Raw genomic sequence first — 18,769 nt, 5'->3', positions numbered from 1 at the left:
TATTTCTAGCACCGGGAGTATGTGTACCGTGGCCGTCCCTTCGATCAAACCCAGGTGGTGATTGAGAGATTCCAGGCAGACTTCCCGAGAGCCAAAGCCTGGGCAGGGAAGCAGCCACCGACGGAGGATGACCTAGCAGCTCATGACCAGTGTATCCTTCTTGTCAGCTTGTCATATTTCTACCATGCCAAGAGATTTTCTCACTGCCTGTAGAAAGTGAACTACACTATACTGTCTGTGATTGCTAGGAGTTGCACATGTTACATACTTAGTAATGGTGGACCTTAAAGGCATAATTTACCATTTGCAGAAGAAACAAAAACCCAGTATAAGTGCTTTAGAACAGTTCTAAAATGTGAGTTAGGAATAAAAACAACCACTGTCAAAATTTGAATCTGTATAGTCATCGATGTAAAGTATTGTTAAATACACAAAATGTGAACAATAGTAATAAAAAATGTTTCCAGACTAAACTGTCTACAGTTACGGTTTAATGAGAAAAGTACTGATATCTCCTTATATTTCAGGATTTATGGCAAACATTTTATATGTCAGGATGTTTTGTGATACAACAGACCTACACTTATGCATTAGATGTTATATCTTGAATATCTTTTACCTCCCAAAGGTAAACAGGACCTTCAACTCCAGGCAAGTGCTCTACTTGCTAGAGTAACTTTTGAACTTTTGTGTCACCCTCCTTGATTTGGCTGCTCCTTGGTTGTTCATATGCTAGCATGCTAGCCATGGGGGTATAATGCCATTTGAAGAGCAATGATAATGCCAATAACATATAGATGATATTCATAAGTTATTAGTGGTATCATAATTATTATTGCCTTGTGTTTTTATAACCATTGCCCATTGACAATAATCACATTACTTTTATTCATCAAGAGACATTTTAAGATCTTTTATAGCTACTTTATCATTTTTTAGAGTAATCGTCTGAAAAGTAAAGTGTCTTAAGGTGCTCCTGTCACCTTCAGACACTTTGGATTGTGTACATTTATCTTGTATTTTCATGTTCCTTAATGATGACCCCCTGGTATCAGACATTGAGGTCAGGAGTGTCACCCCAGTTCCTCCCAAGAGAATCCACCTGGAGACGCAGAGCTTGCCTGCCAACATCCGCTATTATGCAGAGTACTATGACATCAACGTCTTCAGCTTTGACAGACCCTTCCACCGCGGGGAGCGGGACAAGAGCAAAGAATTCAAGGTGAACTCAGCTTGCCTCCGTGGCATTCTCCATCCCAGATGAACGTTGGATGAACGTGGATTTAGATAAGGCTGATGCATGGGATAGAGTGATAGGAATGAGCAAGGATATTTGAAATCAGGACGTACAACAACTGCTACTACCAAGTTAAACTGATGACAATGACTGTGGTAATGATATGAACGGTAATGATGATACTACAGATGACGATGCTTATCAGGATCATGCCATAATCATTTTGTTCAGTCAACGTTGGGGAGAAAAAGATACAATCATGCAAGATGAAGTAAAAAGATTACATGGGATGCATCATTTAAGTATGATTAATATTTTCTTTCTGAAAATAAGCTGCATGTTTCCAATTTGCGTGGATTTCTGTTTGTTGTGCTTTCTACCAATGCGCACATTCATTCCACCTGAAATCCAGTGTTAAAGTTGTTAAATACCTGGTAATGTATTTTCAGTAATCAAGGTTCCCAAAGTTTTCATTCTAACGGCCTACTTCTGGTGGTCTTGTCGCTTTCAGACACTTTGGATTGAGAAAACGATGGTGACCACAGCCGCATCGCTGCCCGGTCTTCTCAGCTGGTCTGAGATCATCAAGTCTGAGGTGGTAAGTGTACATGAGTTCTAATTGGTCCAGAGATATCTGAACCAGTCAGAAATCAAAGCCAGATCTATTGAGATGAATCATCACACCAGCACCTTGTAAGTTTTTGTGTTAAAATGGAAGCAATCCACACCAACATTTTTATTCATTTTTCCTCCCTTTGTTTCACTTTTTATCTTTTTAAAACATTTGTTTGCTGTATCTTGTTAATATCTTGTAATTCAAACAACCAGGAAAATGTTGAAGTTTGTTCCTGTGATGATACATGTATTTATCTCTGCCAGCCCCCCCCCCCCTTATTTGCAAGGAAAACAAGTTGTTCTTATGCATCACATTTGTGAATTGAGGAATCAAGAAAACACGTGATTTACACTGGTAAATCTTCTTCAGTCCCGCAGGCCATGATCAGTTGTGAGAAAGTTGTATTGAATGTTTCACCTAGTTGGTGTTTATCAAAGATTTACTTCTGTTTTTCAGCGGGCTTGTCTCATGGACTGGGAGATTTTTGTTGTTGTTGTTGTTGTTGCTGTTGTTGCTGTTGCTGCTGTTGCTGCTGCTACTGTTATTGTTGTTGTTGTTGTTGTTGTTGCTGCTGTTGTTGTTGAAATAAGTTCAATTTGACCATTGTGTCAAATATTGAAAATGTCTCATGAGGCCTGTGTTGTCATGTGGACTCTCATCTTCGTCTCTGTGTGCTGCGGTCTAGATTGAGATCAATCCCATCACCAATGCCATCAACACGATGAAGAGCAAGAATGCCGAGGTGAAGACGTTGATCGAGGGTCAGCGGATGAAGCGTAACTCCAACATCAACCAGCTGAGCATGGTGCTGCAGGGCATGATAGAGGCTGCCGTCATGGGAGGGGCAAAGGTCTACCAGGAGGTGAGGATTATCCCTTAATCCCATCCTCTCTTTATCTCATTAAACTCTTTATATGCCCAAGGCTCTTAGCTTGAAGGACAAGTTCACCTTAACCCGTTGAGAATGGACTGATTTTGCTACAACACACATTTCCCATAGACACCTGCCCAAGTATACTCGGGACTCGTCCTTGATGGGTTAATATACACATTGTACTTGTGGATTGAGTGAATGCAGCAATTCTAGTAGAACACAGTGAAAATTTGAGGAAAATCAGATGCTCCATTCAAAAGTTGTGAATTTTTAGAGTTACTGCTGGATGAGAAGACTACTACTGCAGTTTATGATGTCACATGCGTAGAACGGCATATGGAAAATACAAAGAGAATTTCAGATACTTTCCAAGCCATTAAAAGCTCATATCAATCATGAACTTATACGCCTATGATGACCAATGGCCTTGCACCTGACTTTCCTGTCTCCTTTCCCGTCCCATCTACCCCCCCCCCCCCTTGTGTTGGTAAAGAAAACAAGATGTGCTGTCATGTTGGTCAACTTGTTGTTGTCTTTGTCTTTCTCCTCAAATGTGCCACATCACCCAGACGTTTTTGACTCCAGAGTACGAGGAGAATAATCCCAATGACAAGGAAGCCACAAGGACCCTCAAACAGCTGATGATTGATCAGGTATGTTTTGTTTTCAGAGCTGATTGTGTTTTAACACATACTTTTGTTCTGTATGGTACAATGTAGATGAATGAACTAGTTATTACCTTGAGAACTTTAAAGTTATCTGTCCAAATGATACTTGAAATTGTGAAATTTGATCATTTAGTATTACATAATACAGTATTTGGTGATTTACAATGGAAATGAGCAAAACCAAATGACTATTTGTTTATTCATTTATTCATCCATCCATTCATTCATTCATTCATCCATTCATTCATCCATCCATTCATTCATCCATCCATCCATCCATCCATCCATCCATCCATCCATCCATCCATCCATCCATCCATTCATTCATTCATTCATTCATTCATTCATTCATTCATTCATTCATTCATCCATCCATCCATCCATTCATCCATCCATCCATCCATCCATCCATCCATCCATCCATCCATCCATCCATCCATCCATTCATTCATTCATTCATTCATTCATTCATTCATTCATTCATTCATTCATTCATTCATTCATTCATTCATTCATTCATTCATTCATTCATTCATTCATTCATTCATTCATTTATTCATCCATACATTCATTCATCTTTGTATTCATTTATTCATTCATTTATTCTTCATTCCTTCCTTCCAGCTGCTGCTCCTGGATGATGGGGTAGTACTCCACAAGGAGCTGTGTCCAGAGGAGATGCATGGATTTCAGCAAAACCTGGAGAAGAAACTTGCTGAGCTGATGAAAGAATGGGGGCTGGTGAGTCATACCTTCCTTCAATCTTAGTAATAGCATTTAGTTCAATGGAAAAAAAGGCCATTAAATAACTATAAGCTATTTTTATGTTGATTTTCTGTCTGGTTCTTGTTGTTTCTGTATCCACAAAGTAGATCTTGCACAAATTCTTTTAAGTGAGGGGGATAGGGTATTTGAGTATACTCTGGTAGTATGAGAATGTAAAGTGTATGTCATTGCTGTGGAACAAAGAATGCTTCATTCAAGGTATCTATCGGTATCTATCATTTCACTTTTTTAATACATCTGGCATAAGGAGTTGCTCAAAGATTTCTGATGCTGCAAAAGATGATATGTGTTCACTTGTGAATTTTTGATTTATTGATTAAGAAGCATATTTGCCTTGTAACCCTTATGCTTGTGCTCTGATTGATACACTTAGGACTTGTCAGGGGATACGAAAAATTAGTGTAGCAAGTGTGCACTCAACATAACCAGTCTTTGTTGCTCATTCTCAGAAGATGGGAAAAGATGTTAACATGGCAAACTATTCTGTAATGCATCTACTTTTCGCAGGAGTAATTTTTTGTGTGTGTGCTCAACCGGGTAAGATAACTTTCGCATTTATTTAATTCCCTGGAGTCCAAACACAAAATAGTGACGACATGTAACAAGCAAAGAAATGTGTGTGTTTTTATTTCGCGCTTAGTTTCTTATTGTGTGAAATGTGTGAAAATGTTCACACAACAAGCATAAGATGATCTGATGTCTGCAAGGATTGTTTCAGTATGTAATGAAGTCCATGGGTATTTAAAACAAAGGAAAGCAAGATCTTGTCATTCTACAATCAGACGTGATGCATTTAGGCCAGATATCACCTTACTCCATTACAGGGTGTCCCCAAGGTTTTTGCCAAGTTGCGACAACCAAAGCAAAGTGCCACAACTCCTACAGTAACCGGCGGCAGCGGTGGCGGCGGTACCACTCCCAGCGGGACCAAGACTTGGAGAAGGATCACCTCGGAAAGCAGCCTCAATCAGACTCCGTAGGTTTTCTGAACAGCAAACGACTATTCTGTAGCTTGTGCTGGTCACGCTAGAGAAGCATTATATTGTGCATAGCATAAGTCACATATCGTCGCTGGTGTGACAAGACCTTGTATCTCAAATTTTGGTGAAAATGACTTTCTTTGATTAATGGGCAGATAATCAGTTCAGTGATGTCCTGTCCAAATCTTGGCTGTCTTACCCCAGAAATGAGGTCACCACGGCATGTCAAATGAAAGGCTATCCCATTTGATATAGTGCTTTGGCTGCCATTTTTTTTTTTCTCTCTCTCCTGAAATATTTGACATTTTGTAGATATGATGTCTTGTCGCTCCAGCAACGATATGTATTGTATAAGTCATGCATTTGAAAGCAGTGCCAGTCTTGGTTTCTCACAAGTGAAAGTTTGTGGTTGTCATACATTGCGATTAATCAAGATAATGACAGGTCAACAAACAGAAGCATCTTTGCCATTTTGTTTTCTTTCCCTCAGCCCTTTATAGCTTTCTAATCAGAGTTTCCATGATTTCCATTCCATTCCATTCTTTACCTTTTCTGATATTCAGGAGCAGAACAACGAGCCGTTTTTTCCTCCCGGCACCAGCAGCAGACCCAATACCGGTATTGTATGAATTCCTAGCTGTTAGAACTTTGACTAACCAACTGAAATATTCTACTTGACCCTCTTGGTGTACAGTTGTACTTTATCGTTTATCCCTACAGCCTTACTTCCAGAGTTTGTGTGAGAAGTCTTATTTCCCCTCATGATATTGCTTAAAAATTTGCCTTGAAGAAATGCTGCAATAAAATGCTGTGCAGCAACCGTGCATGATACTGCTGCAACCAATTGTCTAGTGGAGCTCTATGTGTTGTCTTTTCTCCACAAGCAATGCTAGCAAATTGATGCTGCAAGAAAAAATATTTTGATACAGCATACATGATGTAATTCCATGTTCAGAAAGCAAATCGTGTTCAATCAGCTAACTTGCAAATGCATGTGGTGAGTAAAATACCATCCAATGATTAAACAGTGTTGGGATAAGGCGTAGAACAAAGTCTCATTCAACCAAAGTAGTTCATTATTTTGTAGAAAGAATAAAGAATCGAAATCACCATTAAATTTGATATCTCTTGTAAGTTAAATCGTTCAGACTAGAATAACCAAGACAGATTATAAGTGTGATAAGTCAGGGGTAATCACAGATATCAGAAAGCAACAATGTCAAAAAAAAAAAAAAAAAAAAAAAATCACTGTTGGTTAAACCCAAAGATAATGCAAATAGTAGCTACGAAATGCAGTCATTATCAGTTGTTTGCTAGAAGCATGCTTCATTTTATCAGGTCATGATTCATAGCTCAGATTATTTCTCATTCCCATACCATCATCTGTTCAGGACATTAGTCTGTATCAGTAGACTATTCACTAGTTCATAAAAATCAAGTGCTCTGTTACTTCATTTTTGTTTATTTGGGTTTCTTCAGGTATTTTGCTGCATTTGTGGTGCAATGTAGAAAAGATGAAAAACTCTTGCGGAATGAAAAAAAAACCAAAACAAAACAAAAAAAGAGGGATAGAATAGTTGCACATGAACTGTTTCTGTCAAACTGATGCATCCATTGGCCTAGTTCCTGTCGACATGTATTTGTTCTGATGTTATCATTTATTATTTTGCTTTCTGTGCAGCGTGTGAGCCGGGACTTTTGTGTTTCCTTACAAATTTGGATGTGTTACAGCCCTTTGTTTGATAGCTCAACTAAACCAACAGTTGCCTTCAGAGTGTTTTGAATTTGCATGCTCAAGAGAAGCTATAACATAAAGAATACCTTTGCAAAATGTAACAGTTATGTAAGTACTGAGATTTCATGGAATGTAATTATTACTTTCTTTTTATATTTACTTCATATCTTTTTATTTTGCGTTCTCAAATATTGTTTTTCTGTAGACCGTAGGAGAGCAAACCTTTTATGGAACCATACTTCAGCAAATTTCTAAAACTAGAGCAACAAAACAATAGCCTTCAGCTAGTGACAGACAGCATTCATTTTGAAACCATCTCAAAATATCTATGATGCTTCAACCTAGATATTATTTGCTTCGTTTTCTTGTGTTTTCTCACCAACCCTGCCCACATTTCCACATTCTCACTTTCTTCCATGTTCTGTAATATTACTTTTTACTTGTCATCCATTCCATCATTCATCCAATCTACCCATTGGTCAATCTACCCATCGGTCAATCTACCCATCGGTCAATCAACCCATCTCTTATCTATTTCTGTCTATTTCCCATGTGTTGTTCCTTTTTGTTGGTTCCCCACCATCCAAACAACGGGACTGACTGACACTTGGTTCAATCCAAATTGAATGTCAAATCCTTTTTGGTCATTCTTCATTATTTTCCATGTCTTCTCGTTTGTACCCTTTTCCCACAAACCTCCTGCTTTCATTCAAACATGTTGACAATTTTGCATAATGATTTCAAAACCAATTCTGCATGGCACATATTTGTTTCTGCTTTCTTGCAATGGAAATTGCTTCCAAAACGTGTTTATCCTGTTCATTGCCCTCATTATCACACCTCAACTCACTTTTCCCGGAATCCCCCTTATGGGTTCTTTGGCTCTTTGTCCCCTTGGATCTTCTCTTATGCACCCAATTTGCTGCCTCCATGTTTGTACCCCCCCCCCCCCACTGCCCCTCTGCCTCCTCCTCCTCCTCCTCCCACTCCTCCCCCCCCCCCCCCTCCTCTTCCTCCTCCTCCCCCTCCTCCTCCTCCTCCTCCTTCTGCCGCCCATTCCCCTCTTAAACTCGTGTAGAATCGCTCTGGGTCGGAGGGGGGCAGCACGCTGCAGCGGGGACGGGCCACCATCGCAACGACATCCCTGTCCTCCACCTCAGTCTCCGTGGATGAGGTACGGGGTGCGCCTCCTGATGAGGACTCGCTACCCCCTCCTGATATGCCTCCTCCACCTCCACCGTCCCAAGCCCAGCACCACCACCTAAAGCATGTTGACATGAAGGGATACATTCGCCTGCTGCCGGTAGAAAACCCATCACTCCAGCATTTCTGTTTACTTGACTTAATCAGTTTTGTGTGTTTGCTTGTGTATGTGTGTCTGTGTTCTATGCAGATGTTCAGTAGAAACAAACCCAAACCATATGGCTGGATTTCTCAACTCCCCCCCCCCCCCCCCCAAGAAAAAAAAAAAAAATTGATTCAAAACAATTATAGGACACAAGCCAGAATTTTCTTCCCATTTCACATTTTATTTCTCTTTGTGGTTTTGCAACATATTAGACAGTCATGAAAAGGGAATCATGTATTCAAGATACTTGATGAAAGTGCTTTCAGTGGAATTGCTAAGAAATATAAATTCAAATTACTCTAAAATTGCTGTAAGTTTTTCTTTTTTGGTTCTGTCGCTCCAAAGTAAAAGAGAAAGTGTTTTTGTTTTTATTAATTTTGTTATTGTTGTTATGTGTGGTCTTTGTTTGAAAAGAGAGTGACTGTGTTGTACCTGTGTATCTGTAACTAAAACTTGTCTAATTTGTGTGTTTGTGCAGTGTTAGACTTCACTAATGGTAGATCTTTCTTAAACTAGAATTACATAGATTGGCTTCACATGTTTTGAGTTTACCTAATTTCTTGTATGCCCTGATAAAGCTCTATATACTGTCTTTGTCCTTTGTACATTGTATATATTACCAAGTCACTTTATTTTTCTTTCTTGTTATTTTCTATCTATCATAGTTATGTATTTCCTTTTCCTTTTTTTCTGGGGTCGGTAAAGTTTAGTTTGTGCGATTTATGTCGTAGATGCCTGTTCAGCTTACAAATTTGGCTGTAGAATGGCACTGCATGAAAAGCTTTTCAGCACATACATATTAATCTTTTCCACCTGCTAACCATCTAAAAAAGCATATGCATGAAGGCTAACTATGTCCTTGATTCAGTAATCCTTCAATGTGGGTATCTTGTGTTTTCTAGCAGTGTTGTTGATTTTTTTTCCCCTCAGTTATCAGGGAGTTTGTCATCATGTTCATTTAATGCTAAATGTTGCAATGATATCTGTGAACATGTAGATCTGTGTTGTCAGTCAGACATTAATGTGGTTGCAGTGATGGCAGTAGTGTAACCAATGACACATCGTCCCAGGGGTAACAATTCGTCATAGATAAAGTCATGAATTTTCAGAAGAGCGGAAAAATGTTTTTATTTTTGCACAATGTTTACGAAGAACATCATTGTTGATGTTAAATCATGTAGAAACGTCGTTTGGATTGCATTAATTGTAATTCTTTAGAATTTAAATCAATATTTCTATTATAAAAATTGAGTTCAAAAGATTTTGAATGTACATATGCCAGGTGAGATGCCAGGTGATGATGTTGATAATGATAATAATAATAATAACTATAATAACGATAATAATAATAATGATAATAATAATGATATTAACGATAATGATAATAATAATAATGATAATAATAATAATGATAATGATAATAATAATAATAATAATAATAATAATAATGATAATGATAATAATAATAATAATAATAATAATAATAATAATAATAATAATAATAATAATGATAATAATAATGATAATAATAATAATAGTGCTCCATTTGAAATACTCATCCATTCTTGGATGTTCTGCTGTTGGAGACAAAACAGTGATATTTTCATGATATTTGTGAAATAAACTTTTGTGTTCTGCGCTGTGCTAAAACAGAGGGAACAGTAATTTGCGACTTGCACACAAAATGCAAGCTAGGGAAGCAGCATGCCATAATAATTGGTATGTGATGTGTACGAGTATATGAGGGACAGAAGTAACATGGGGTATGCTTTGGGCTTGGTAGTGATCCTGCAAAATGGCTACCAAAGGAAAGCCTAGATCGAGTTGTGCTCTCTCAATGTTCTTAGACTAACCAACTTAATGTAACAGCTCTAATGACCTGTGTTGTTGGGAATATGCAATGTATTCTATCCTCAGGGTTCAAAATAAAATTTCAACAAGGTCAAAAGTCGACGGGCAACATCCCCCCACTGGCATTTCAAACTCTTCTTGTAAAACTGCCTGTTGTTTTCTCCTCTGCTAATCGTCCTCTATGTAATGGTTACACTTTGTTGTATTTGTGCGTCCGGGCATTGATATGGTAGTAGTGGGGCATTAATGAAATGAGTTACACCTGTCTTTATAGGAGTGAGATAACCATATGCATCAAAACATGCAAGCAGCCTTTTTAGAGGTGCCAAATAAGGTGTGATCTCCCTGCAGGAGTTATATTTTCCCAGAGAGATTGCACTCAGGGAAAATATTGTCTCGAGGGGAAAACAACTCCAGAGGGACTTTCAATTGTTATATTACAACAATAGACAAGGCAATATTTATTGTAATATGTGGTCTACATAGATAGGCATCATTTTATTCGAACCTTGTCATCAGCCAGTCAAAATCTGGAACTGTATTACCTGACTTGATGTTACTGCTCACAATATAACAATTTGGATCCTTGTGGCATTAGTCACATGATTGCATTACGACCAATCACTGAGTAGTATTGAAGTAGAACAATTGATATTCAGTTTAATTTGCTGCCCAGTGTTGACGATGTACATAGTCTTTGATGTAAACTGGTGCCTTCTTGAAACATCGCCAGTCACTGCTGGAGTCATATTGCATTGTTAATGCAGTAAATGGCCTTGTGGAAACCTGTCTAATAACTGTGTTGCACCCTGGGGGATACAGGGTTACCTTACAGAAGGATAACCACCCTTAATCTAATACGCATCCATGGAGAGTATGATGTCAATGTGTGTCATGTTGTTGTTTTGTCGTAAGTTTTAAGTTTTACAGTAATGTGTCTTGTTTTCGTTCCTCTGTAATGAACAGCTTTCTGAATGTATTCAACATACTACTGCAGTACATGCCTTGTTTCCAAAGGTTTCACTTGGCAGCTTCAACACCTGCCTTGATCAATTTTCTACAGGAATGTGGTTGATCCAGTCCAAAGTGGGGATTCTGTGTGATAGAGAATGGGCTAAGTCTGTACATGTTTATGTGGAATACTGTAAAACGAGGAATGTTCGCGTGCATTTTAATTTCGTGAATTTCGCGAGCGTCAAGATTCACGAAATTAAAATGCATGCAAAAGTTCTTGTCTACACTATATGCATTGAACGCCAGTGGCAATTCGCGAAAATTTCATGCCACGAAAAAGGACATCGGCTCCAATTTGCGAAAATTTTATGCCGTGAATGTATCATGTTTTCATTTCAGTATTCCACAATATGGAATTTTTCACAAATTTTGCACCCTACTAAGCCAGCCCAAAATGTAAAAATAAGCAAATATTTTGGGAGATACTGAAATATGTACACAAATATTCCCATCCCATGGAAAGCTTTTATGTTTACAGTAATGTTTTCCAGAAGCTTACCCTATCAAGTTACAGCCATTATTGTAAAAGCAAGATTCCAGCTGTTGAAAAACAAATGCAAAAAAAAAAAGGAAAAAAAGAAAGGCAGTTGCTCATCAATGATCATGTGGCTAGCAAACATCAAGTGAAGAGTTGGCTGCTTTCTGTTTATGCAATGCATTCAAACAAGCTGTATTAAATATATATTGTGTATTATAATGGTGATCAATGCAATACAGCAAGAGTGTTAGTGTTAGTGTATGTCAGCACGATACATGCAGAGACTCCAACTCTCGCGCTTTCGACTGGAGATCTCCCACCGAAAGCCCATTTTTACAAAATCTCCCGTTCTCCCGCTTGACAATTAATTTCTCCCGCCCTGGCTCTGTGTGTCCCATTTGAAATGATTTCTTACTTTTTGTCTTCGTTTGTTGAAAAATAAGCCTTAGATAGCACGAGAGAGCATCAAGAACCCTAATTATCAGAGCTTCCAGGGCCCAAGCCGGCCCTGGACCACGGCCGCAAGGAACTTCGCGCTTGTGATTATGCGCTTCGCGCATATGAAGTTGTCTCCCGTTTGCTAGGGGTTGCAGGCAGGAGAATCTCCAGATCAGATGGTGCTTGGGGTTGGAGTCTCTGTACATGAGGAGTGTTGGTTTATATCCATCAGCTTGATACACCAGGAGTTTTGGTGTAGATCTGTCAGCATGATGCACCAGAAATGTTGGTGTACATCTGTCAGTATGATACACCGGGAGTGTTGGTGTACGTCTGTCAGCACGATACACCGGGAGTGTTGGTGTACATCTGTCACCTTGATGCACCAGGAGTACACCTCCTTTAAAGTGTTGCAGAAACTGGTGAATGATTGAGAGAAAGCCAGTGTGACTGGATCTACAGGATTATTGTTTACTGAAAGTTTTACACAGAGAATCTGATTGGTTACAAGTTACAAGCAGATGACACTGATCACTGCACATCTGGTTATTGATTGGTTATATCCCAATTAGTCTTTATAGGCATTGCTCAGCTGAAGATTTTATGTCTGTTTTTGTTTTTGTTTTTGTTTTTTTCTTGGACAAGTAGTGTAAAGTTGACAACTTACACTCAAATTAGGATCAGACTTTGTGACCTGTCTCTACTGAACAACATGCCGAAAATATCTGGTGTGTTTGGAAGCCGTAACTGTAAATCCGAACTAAAATCAGCCTGTTACTTAATAGGTTCTACATTCTTATTGATGGTGTATGGAAAGAGAATAATTTCACTTATTTCTCTCTAGGAATTTGCCTCACACCACAGGACAGACGGGATTTTCCTTTCCTCATTAAGATAGGTGTAATACTGCTGATGTATCAGAGTTTTCTCTGTCCAGTTCTCATTCCAGCCATGGACTGGAGTGAGATCATGCTCATATACAATGTATCAATCATTGCCAGTCATATGTACCGTATCTTGTGCTTGGAAACCAAGTGATATCTTGTATTCTACCTGCATACATCTTTAAATGACGAACCATTGAACTTGTTTCCCCTCCAGTCTCGGAATAGGTCTCAATCCGTGTTTACAGTGGAAACTGGCGTCTTTCAGGTATAATACATGAAATACCTTCACATCAGCCTTCTGCTGCTTTTTGCCCCCATATCGAGGCAATTTTATGTTTTCTAATGCTCACCATTATATAATCTAGCTGCAATAACTCTTTTAAGGACATTTGTCCAGCTTACAGAAATGTGTACACCAATGGAAATGGATAATACATTGTAAATGACTTAACAAACTTCTCATGTACATTTCATTTGATGCTTCAGTGATGACCATAATCTTTAAAAGATGCAAGAGTCCAAAACTTCAACCTACGTGATGTTTGTGTAACTTCATTCTGTGATCATTGTATAACACACGATGATGATAACTTTGTTGATAGGTGTATGAAGCTCTTCTTAAACCATTACTCAAATCAAATCTCACCTTGTATCGAACAGAAGACTTTCTTACACTTCTGTATACTTTGTAGAAAGCCTTATTCTCACACTTATGTGTACTCGCTGCACACAGTTATTCCCTTAATTATTGACTTACTTGATTACATTATGAGTTTCTTAATCCCCTTTAATTAGATAGATGTGTTAGCAGTGTAGAACATCTAGTCTTTATAATATCATTCAGTCTTCTTTGATTATCACTGAAGCACTTTAGAAGAGATACCTTCAGCAAAAATGTCATAAAACTTCTTAAACTTATCATGTATGTGTAGTCACATAGAGTGAAAAAGTTGTAGAAATACATGTATGTCATTTTTGTTCATGTCCAGTGAATAATAGGTGGTGCTACACAGCCCAAAATAACACAGTGATAATCACTGTGTTAGCCATTATCACATTTTGCCGTAGTGCACGAAGATCTGTTTGAAATAGCATGATCACGATCTCAATTTGAATCCTTCTCCAGAGCAATATTTTTGTAGTTGTCTTACTTGATTTTGGGCAGATAGCCACTGCACTCCCAAACAGTACATTTATAATTCCTTGACTGGCAAGAGCTTTTCATTTTCAGGGATTGTCAAATCACTTCCACAGCTTTCATAAATCAGCTGTAATAACATTAGATTTTGCAACAGTTATCAAGGTCAAGAAAATTAGTGTGCATTATAATTCTTGAGAAATTAAATTTTGCACAGATTTGCGGAAAACCTATTAGTTTTTGAGCCAAATTTGTGTCCCTAAAGGGAGAAACTAGATTGTCTACAAGGATGTGTGTTGTATCAAAAATGCTAGGTATAAGAAACCAAGGGAAGCAAAATCTAGCTGAGGCACCAAAATGATGCATTTTGAAAATATCACAGTATTCGAGCGCAGCACTTACATCGTTTGCGACAATTCTGCGGTCAGCTAGCGCAATCCCTGTCATAATTCTAATGTAGAAAAATGCAGTGAAGCACTGTCTATGGTAGTGTTGTCAGTGTTGTAGTTCTTGTCATCATGTACAAGTCAGTGGACTCATAGCATGGCTGGTAGCAGACAAATAGACAGGAAGACTTATTCATACAGTGCATTGTGGGATAGACAGATCTACCAAGTCTACCTGATCTGAAGGAGACTCCTTGAAAACTTCCCATCATGTCCTCACAAGAGAAAATAAAAATGTCCCTGGTTTGGGAATCATTTTTAAAAATTGAGATAAGTGTAACACACCAAATAATATCTCTCTGATTGCTTTTTAGAGACCTCTCTGATTTTGATGAAATTTTGGCAGCCCTGGATAGAATTATCCATGCAAAACATGATTACCAAATTAGATTGCCAGTCTGATGAGTGAAAGTTGTGGTTATACGGAATACAGTCGTGCTTGACCACAAATGGAGAACATTTTTGAAGTCTATCATAATGGTTTATTTTCCTGATGAAGGCTTGACACCATGATTGATCTTGAAAAAGTTGGTTTCACTTCTCCCATTTCTCCAGTGAGGTATGCACTCTGATGCCTCATTATAAAGTCTTTACTTACACTGATCACTTGAAAACAGATGAAGTCTGTGGATTCCATTCTTCTACACTGTACCTTGCACTGAAATGTGATCAAAATGACTTCCAGTCAGTCAGATGCATTGTACATACTCAGACTTAGATAGTTTGCCATGTATGCTGGTTCTGACTTGTGAGTCCCACACATTGTGTACTTGTTTGTACCATGTAACTGGTTTGTCCAGTATATCTTCTTTATGCATCATTTTTGTATCACTGAAATTTAACTTCCTGTGTAAGTGTGTGTCAGTGTGTCTGCCTGTCTGTCCATCAGTCTTTGTGTTTAATGTGTCTGAACAATGTCACACAATTTAAACACAGTTCTAAAAACTTATCTATTCCGAAACCTCATGTACTGCATACTGTATCTATATCAATGTTACACATACGCATAACCTAGTTTCTGTGGACGTCATATAAGTACAAACTCGCATCCTTTCAAATGAAGCATACACAATACATTGTGTAAGTCTGGTGCATAGTGTCACTGCTTATATTGATGGTGTCCTAACAACTTGAACATTTAGTGCCATTTTCACTTTCAAGTATTCAATGGGGGGGGGGGGGGGGGCAGAGATAGTCGACATAGGTAAACTAAGATGTCCATGTCCAGTTTTTCAAATTGAAAATCAGAGTGTAACTCTCATGTATAAGAATTGCAAATAATGGAGAGAATTTTAAAAGAGATATTTGTAATGAAATAGAGATGTATAGCTGATATAAACCTTTCATTTGTATATCACTATGTGGTAACTAGCATTGCATGTTTCAGAAGTTCATAATACAGCCCATATCTATCTCTTTCTCTTTCAATGCAACTTAGAATAGTGAAGAGTTTAAACTTATTTTACTTTTGTTTGCACTTTATTTCTTTTTCTTCCTTTTATTAGCATTTACAAAAAACTGTTTTTTGACACATTATGTTTGCCTTTACACATATGAATCATGTAACTTGTTACTAATTTAACTGCCATTTTATGCAAAGACTTATAATGATGCAATGTAATCTGCTCCAAGCCAAGGAACAGTGAAATGCAACTTAGAATATTGATGAGTTTCAGCTTATTTTACTTTTGTTTGCACTTTATTTCTTTTTCTTCTTTTTTTTTTAACATTTATAAAACCTTGTCATTTGACACATTATGTTTGACTTACACATATGAATCATATGACTTGTTACTAATTTAACTGCCATTTACTGCAAAAACTTTGATAATGATTCAATGTTATCTACACCCATTCATGAAACAGTGTGCTGCATCTTTGAACAATACAGTTTGACCTCGATTATCCGGCCATGTCGGGACCGGCGCTAATCCGGATAAGCGAATTGGCCGGATATGGGAGACACAATGTTAATGTATATAGCTGCCGTCCAAGCTGCCATCCCAGTGCACTGGCAGCTAGGCAGGTAGCGTACCCCGCAACGGTGGTGTAATCTATGCTAGCCTGCGCATGTAGTCCCTTCTTCACAAAAATAAAGTATATCTTTATGTGAAAATCATGTTTTACCTCATTAGATATTGAGAAACCTATCATGCACATCTATGAAATTAGTGAAATAGATCCATGAAAGTCACTGTTTTTTCTCAATTTTTGGATGAAAAAAAAAAGTCCTTCACTGCGTGAACGCGTCCGGATAATAGAGATTTCCGGATAAAAGGAGGCCGGATAATCGAGGTCGAACTGTAGTGTACTACATTCCATTACAATGTGGTATTCTTTCGTAATACCTCTAACACCTTTTTGTAGATAGATGTACAGGACTTGCATTCTTTTTTTTTTTTTTTCTTTTTTTTTTTTACTGACCATTGTTTGGTCTTCACTTGTCTCTTGAGGCCTGATAAGTATTAAAAAATATCATCAAGAACAGAGAACATCTATTATTTCATGTTTAATTCATCATTACCATATTGATGGTCCTCATGAAGATTCTAATGGACAATAAATAGTTCCTGAATAAGATCATAGTGCTATTCATAGTATCACCATTTCCTGAGAGGATTGACAGTTACGAAATTATTTCATGCAAGTTTAGCTCTGTTTCGTACATAAGGGCAATCACAGAGGAAACTTTTTTTTTTTTTATAGTCATAGTACTTGTGAACATAAAACACATCAGTTGAAATGTTTATGTCTTCTTTCTTATGCTCTCTGGACACTTTTGATACAGTGGAGATGAGTGTTTTTCCATAGAAAACAAGTGCAAACTGAAGTGTGTGTGTCAAAAGCTGCATCCATTTTCACAATTTTTATGAGAAAGGTGTGTATTAGTAGGATAGTACCAACATTTTTTTTGTGGTAAATGCAGCCACCATTGAGGATTTTGAGATTTTCGCACCTTTTTTTTTTTTGAATGCAGCTTTGTAGTCTTCCACACCGTCTTTGCCTTGTTGCAGTCAGGATTTGAACTCACCATCCCATCTTATTTCAGGCAACTAAATGAGGGAGATGATATGATACATGCACAAAGGCTGTCAGTGCAAAATGATTGTGCCTCTGATTCTGTAGGCAGCATGACAACCTTTGTTTCAAGGACAACAAAGTGTTGTTGTTTCTTCTTTACTCTACAAGCAAAATTAAACAAATGAAAATGATTTCAAAAGGGTGGGATATTTTTTTGTAGTTGAATAAAACTCATATCACAATCATGTGAGAGGATCTGATAAAATGAGGTGACATATATTATTTTAAAAGCATTGTAACTGATAAGTACAGCTTTAGAGACATGTCATACATGAACTGAAGCTGCCTCTTTATTTACAGGTATTTTTTCTCATTTCCATGCTTATTATTCGTAGAAATCATGTAGATTGATCACAACTTTGTACATATGGTTCTCTCATAGCTCTGCTTTACTTCTAAAACTGTAAACTGTATGATACCAGTTTGTTGTAACTTAAACCCTGTTAGGTCTAATTCTAAACAGGTTGCTTATTTGAAGCTTTAGCCTACTGTTACTATGATGATATTATATGCAGAGTGCAAGTTATGGTACTCATACAATGTGTTGTGTTGCATAATCATATGTGACTCAACATTGTATTGCACTGACCACGTTACATACATATGTACGTTGAGAGCCCAGGAATCTCCCGAAATCAGGCGAGATGGCTGAAAGAAGAGAAAAATTATGTTTGTTCAAAATCATTCAAAAGTGCAAGATGTCCTTTCAACATCCAGTTCAAATGTATAAGTTCAAGAAGTGTTTTGGAATTCCATGATGATGTTTGGAATTAAGTTAAAGTGTTTATTACCTTATATCCTTGACACTTGACTGCACATAAACTCTAAAAATGATTATTCTTATAGTGCTGTATTTGTTCTGTAATCTCTGTCTCTTTTTCTGTGGTACAGTAGGTTCTTGGAATCTGTCACTATAAAGCTTTGTGTCTGGGGAATTTGAAATCCTCAAAAATACCAAAATAGGAATATCAAAGCTAAGCATCTTTATCAGATTTTTGTTGTAAGTGTTCACGTACAATGTATCTATTTTGCTTTTCAGCCAGTCAGCCAGTCAGGAAATGCAGAGGGAATACTTGTTAAAATGTACTCATAACACCCAGTATAACAATCTGACTCTAAATTCTTATTTGATTTATATTTCCCACTGTCATCTATTTGTGTGCCAGTCAAATGTATTTACAACCAGATGTTC

At 37.7% G+C, this 18,769-nt stretch overlaps 1 protein-coding gene across 1 annotated transcript in view; it reads left to right on the top strand.

Annotated features, from left to right (window-relative positions):
• Window positions 1-18,769, top strand: part of LOC140245782 (dedicator of cytokinesis protein 3-like) — a 127,603-nt gene that overhangs the window by 87,070 nt on the left and 21,764 nt on the right. The window contains exons 36-45 of the mRNA XM_072325305.1: window positions 10-151; window positions 1,056-1,222; window positions 1,749-1,835; window positions 2,539-2,715; window positions 3,297-3,380; window positions 4,020-4,136; window positions 5,006-5,157; window positions 5,725-5,779; window positions 7,975-8,199; window positions 13,127-13,177. Coding sequence (XP_072181406.1) covers window positions 10-151; window positions 1,056-1,222; window positions 1,749-1,835; window positions 2,539-2,715; window positions 3,297-3,380; window positions 4,020-4,136; window positions 5,006-5,157; window positions 5,725-5,779; window positions 7,975-8,199; window positions 13,127-13,177 — 1,257 coding nt within the window. The remainder of the gene's footprint in view (window positions 1-9; window positions 152-1,055; window positions 1,223-1,748; window positions 1,836-2,538; window positions 2,716-3,296; window positions 3,381-4,019; window positions 4,137-5,005; window positions 5,158-5,724; window positions 5,780-7,974; window positions 8,200-13,126; window positions 13,178-18,769) is intronic.

Source organism: Diadema setosum, chromosome 2 (assembly GCF_964275005.1).
Source record: "Diadema setosum chromosome 2, eeDiaSeto1, whole genome shotgun sequence".
NCBI lineage: Eukaryota > Metazoa > Echinodermata > Echinoidea > Diadematoida > Diadematidae > Diadema > Diadema setosum.
This window is presented reverse-complemented; position numbering and strand designations above follow the sequence as displayed.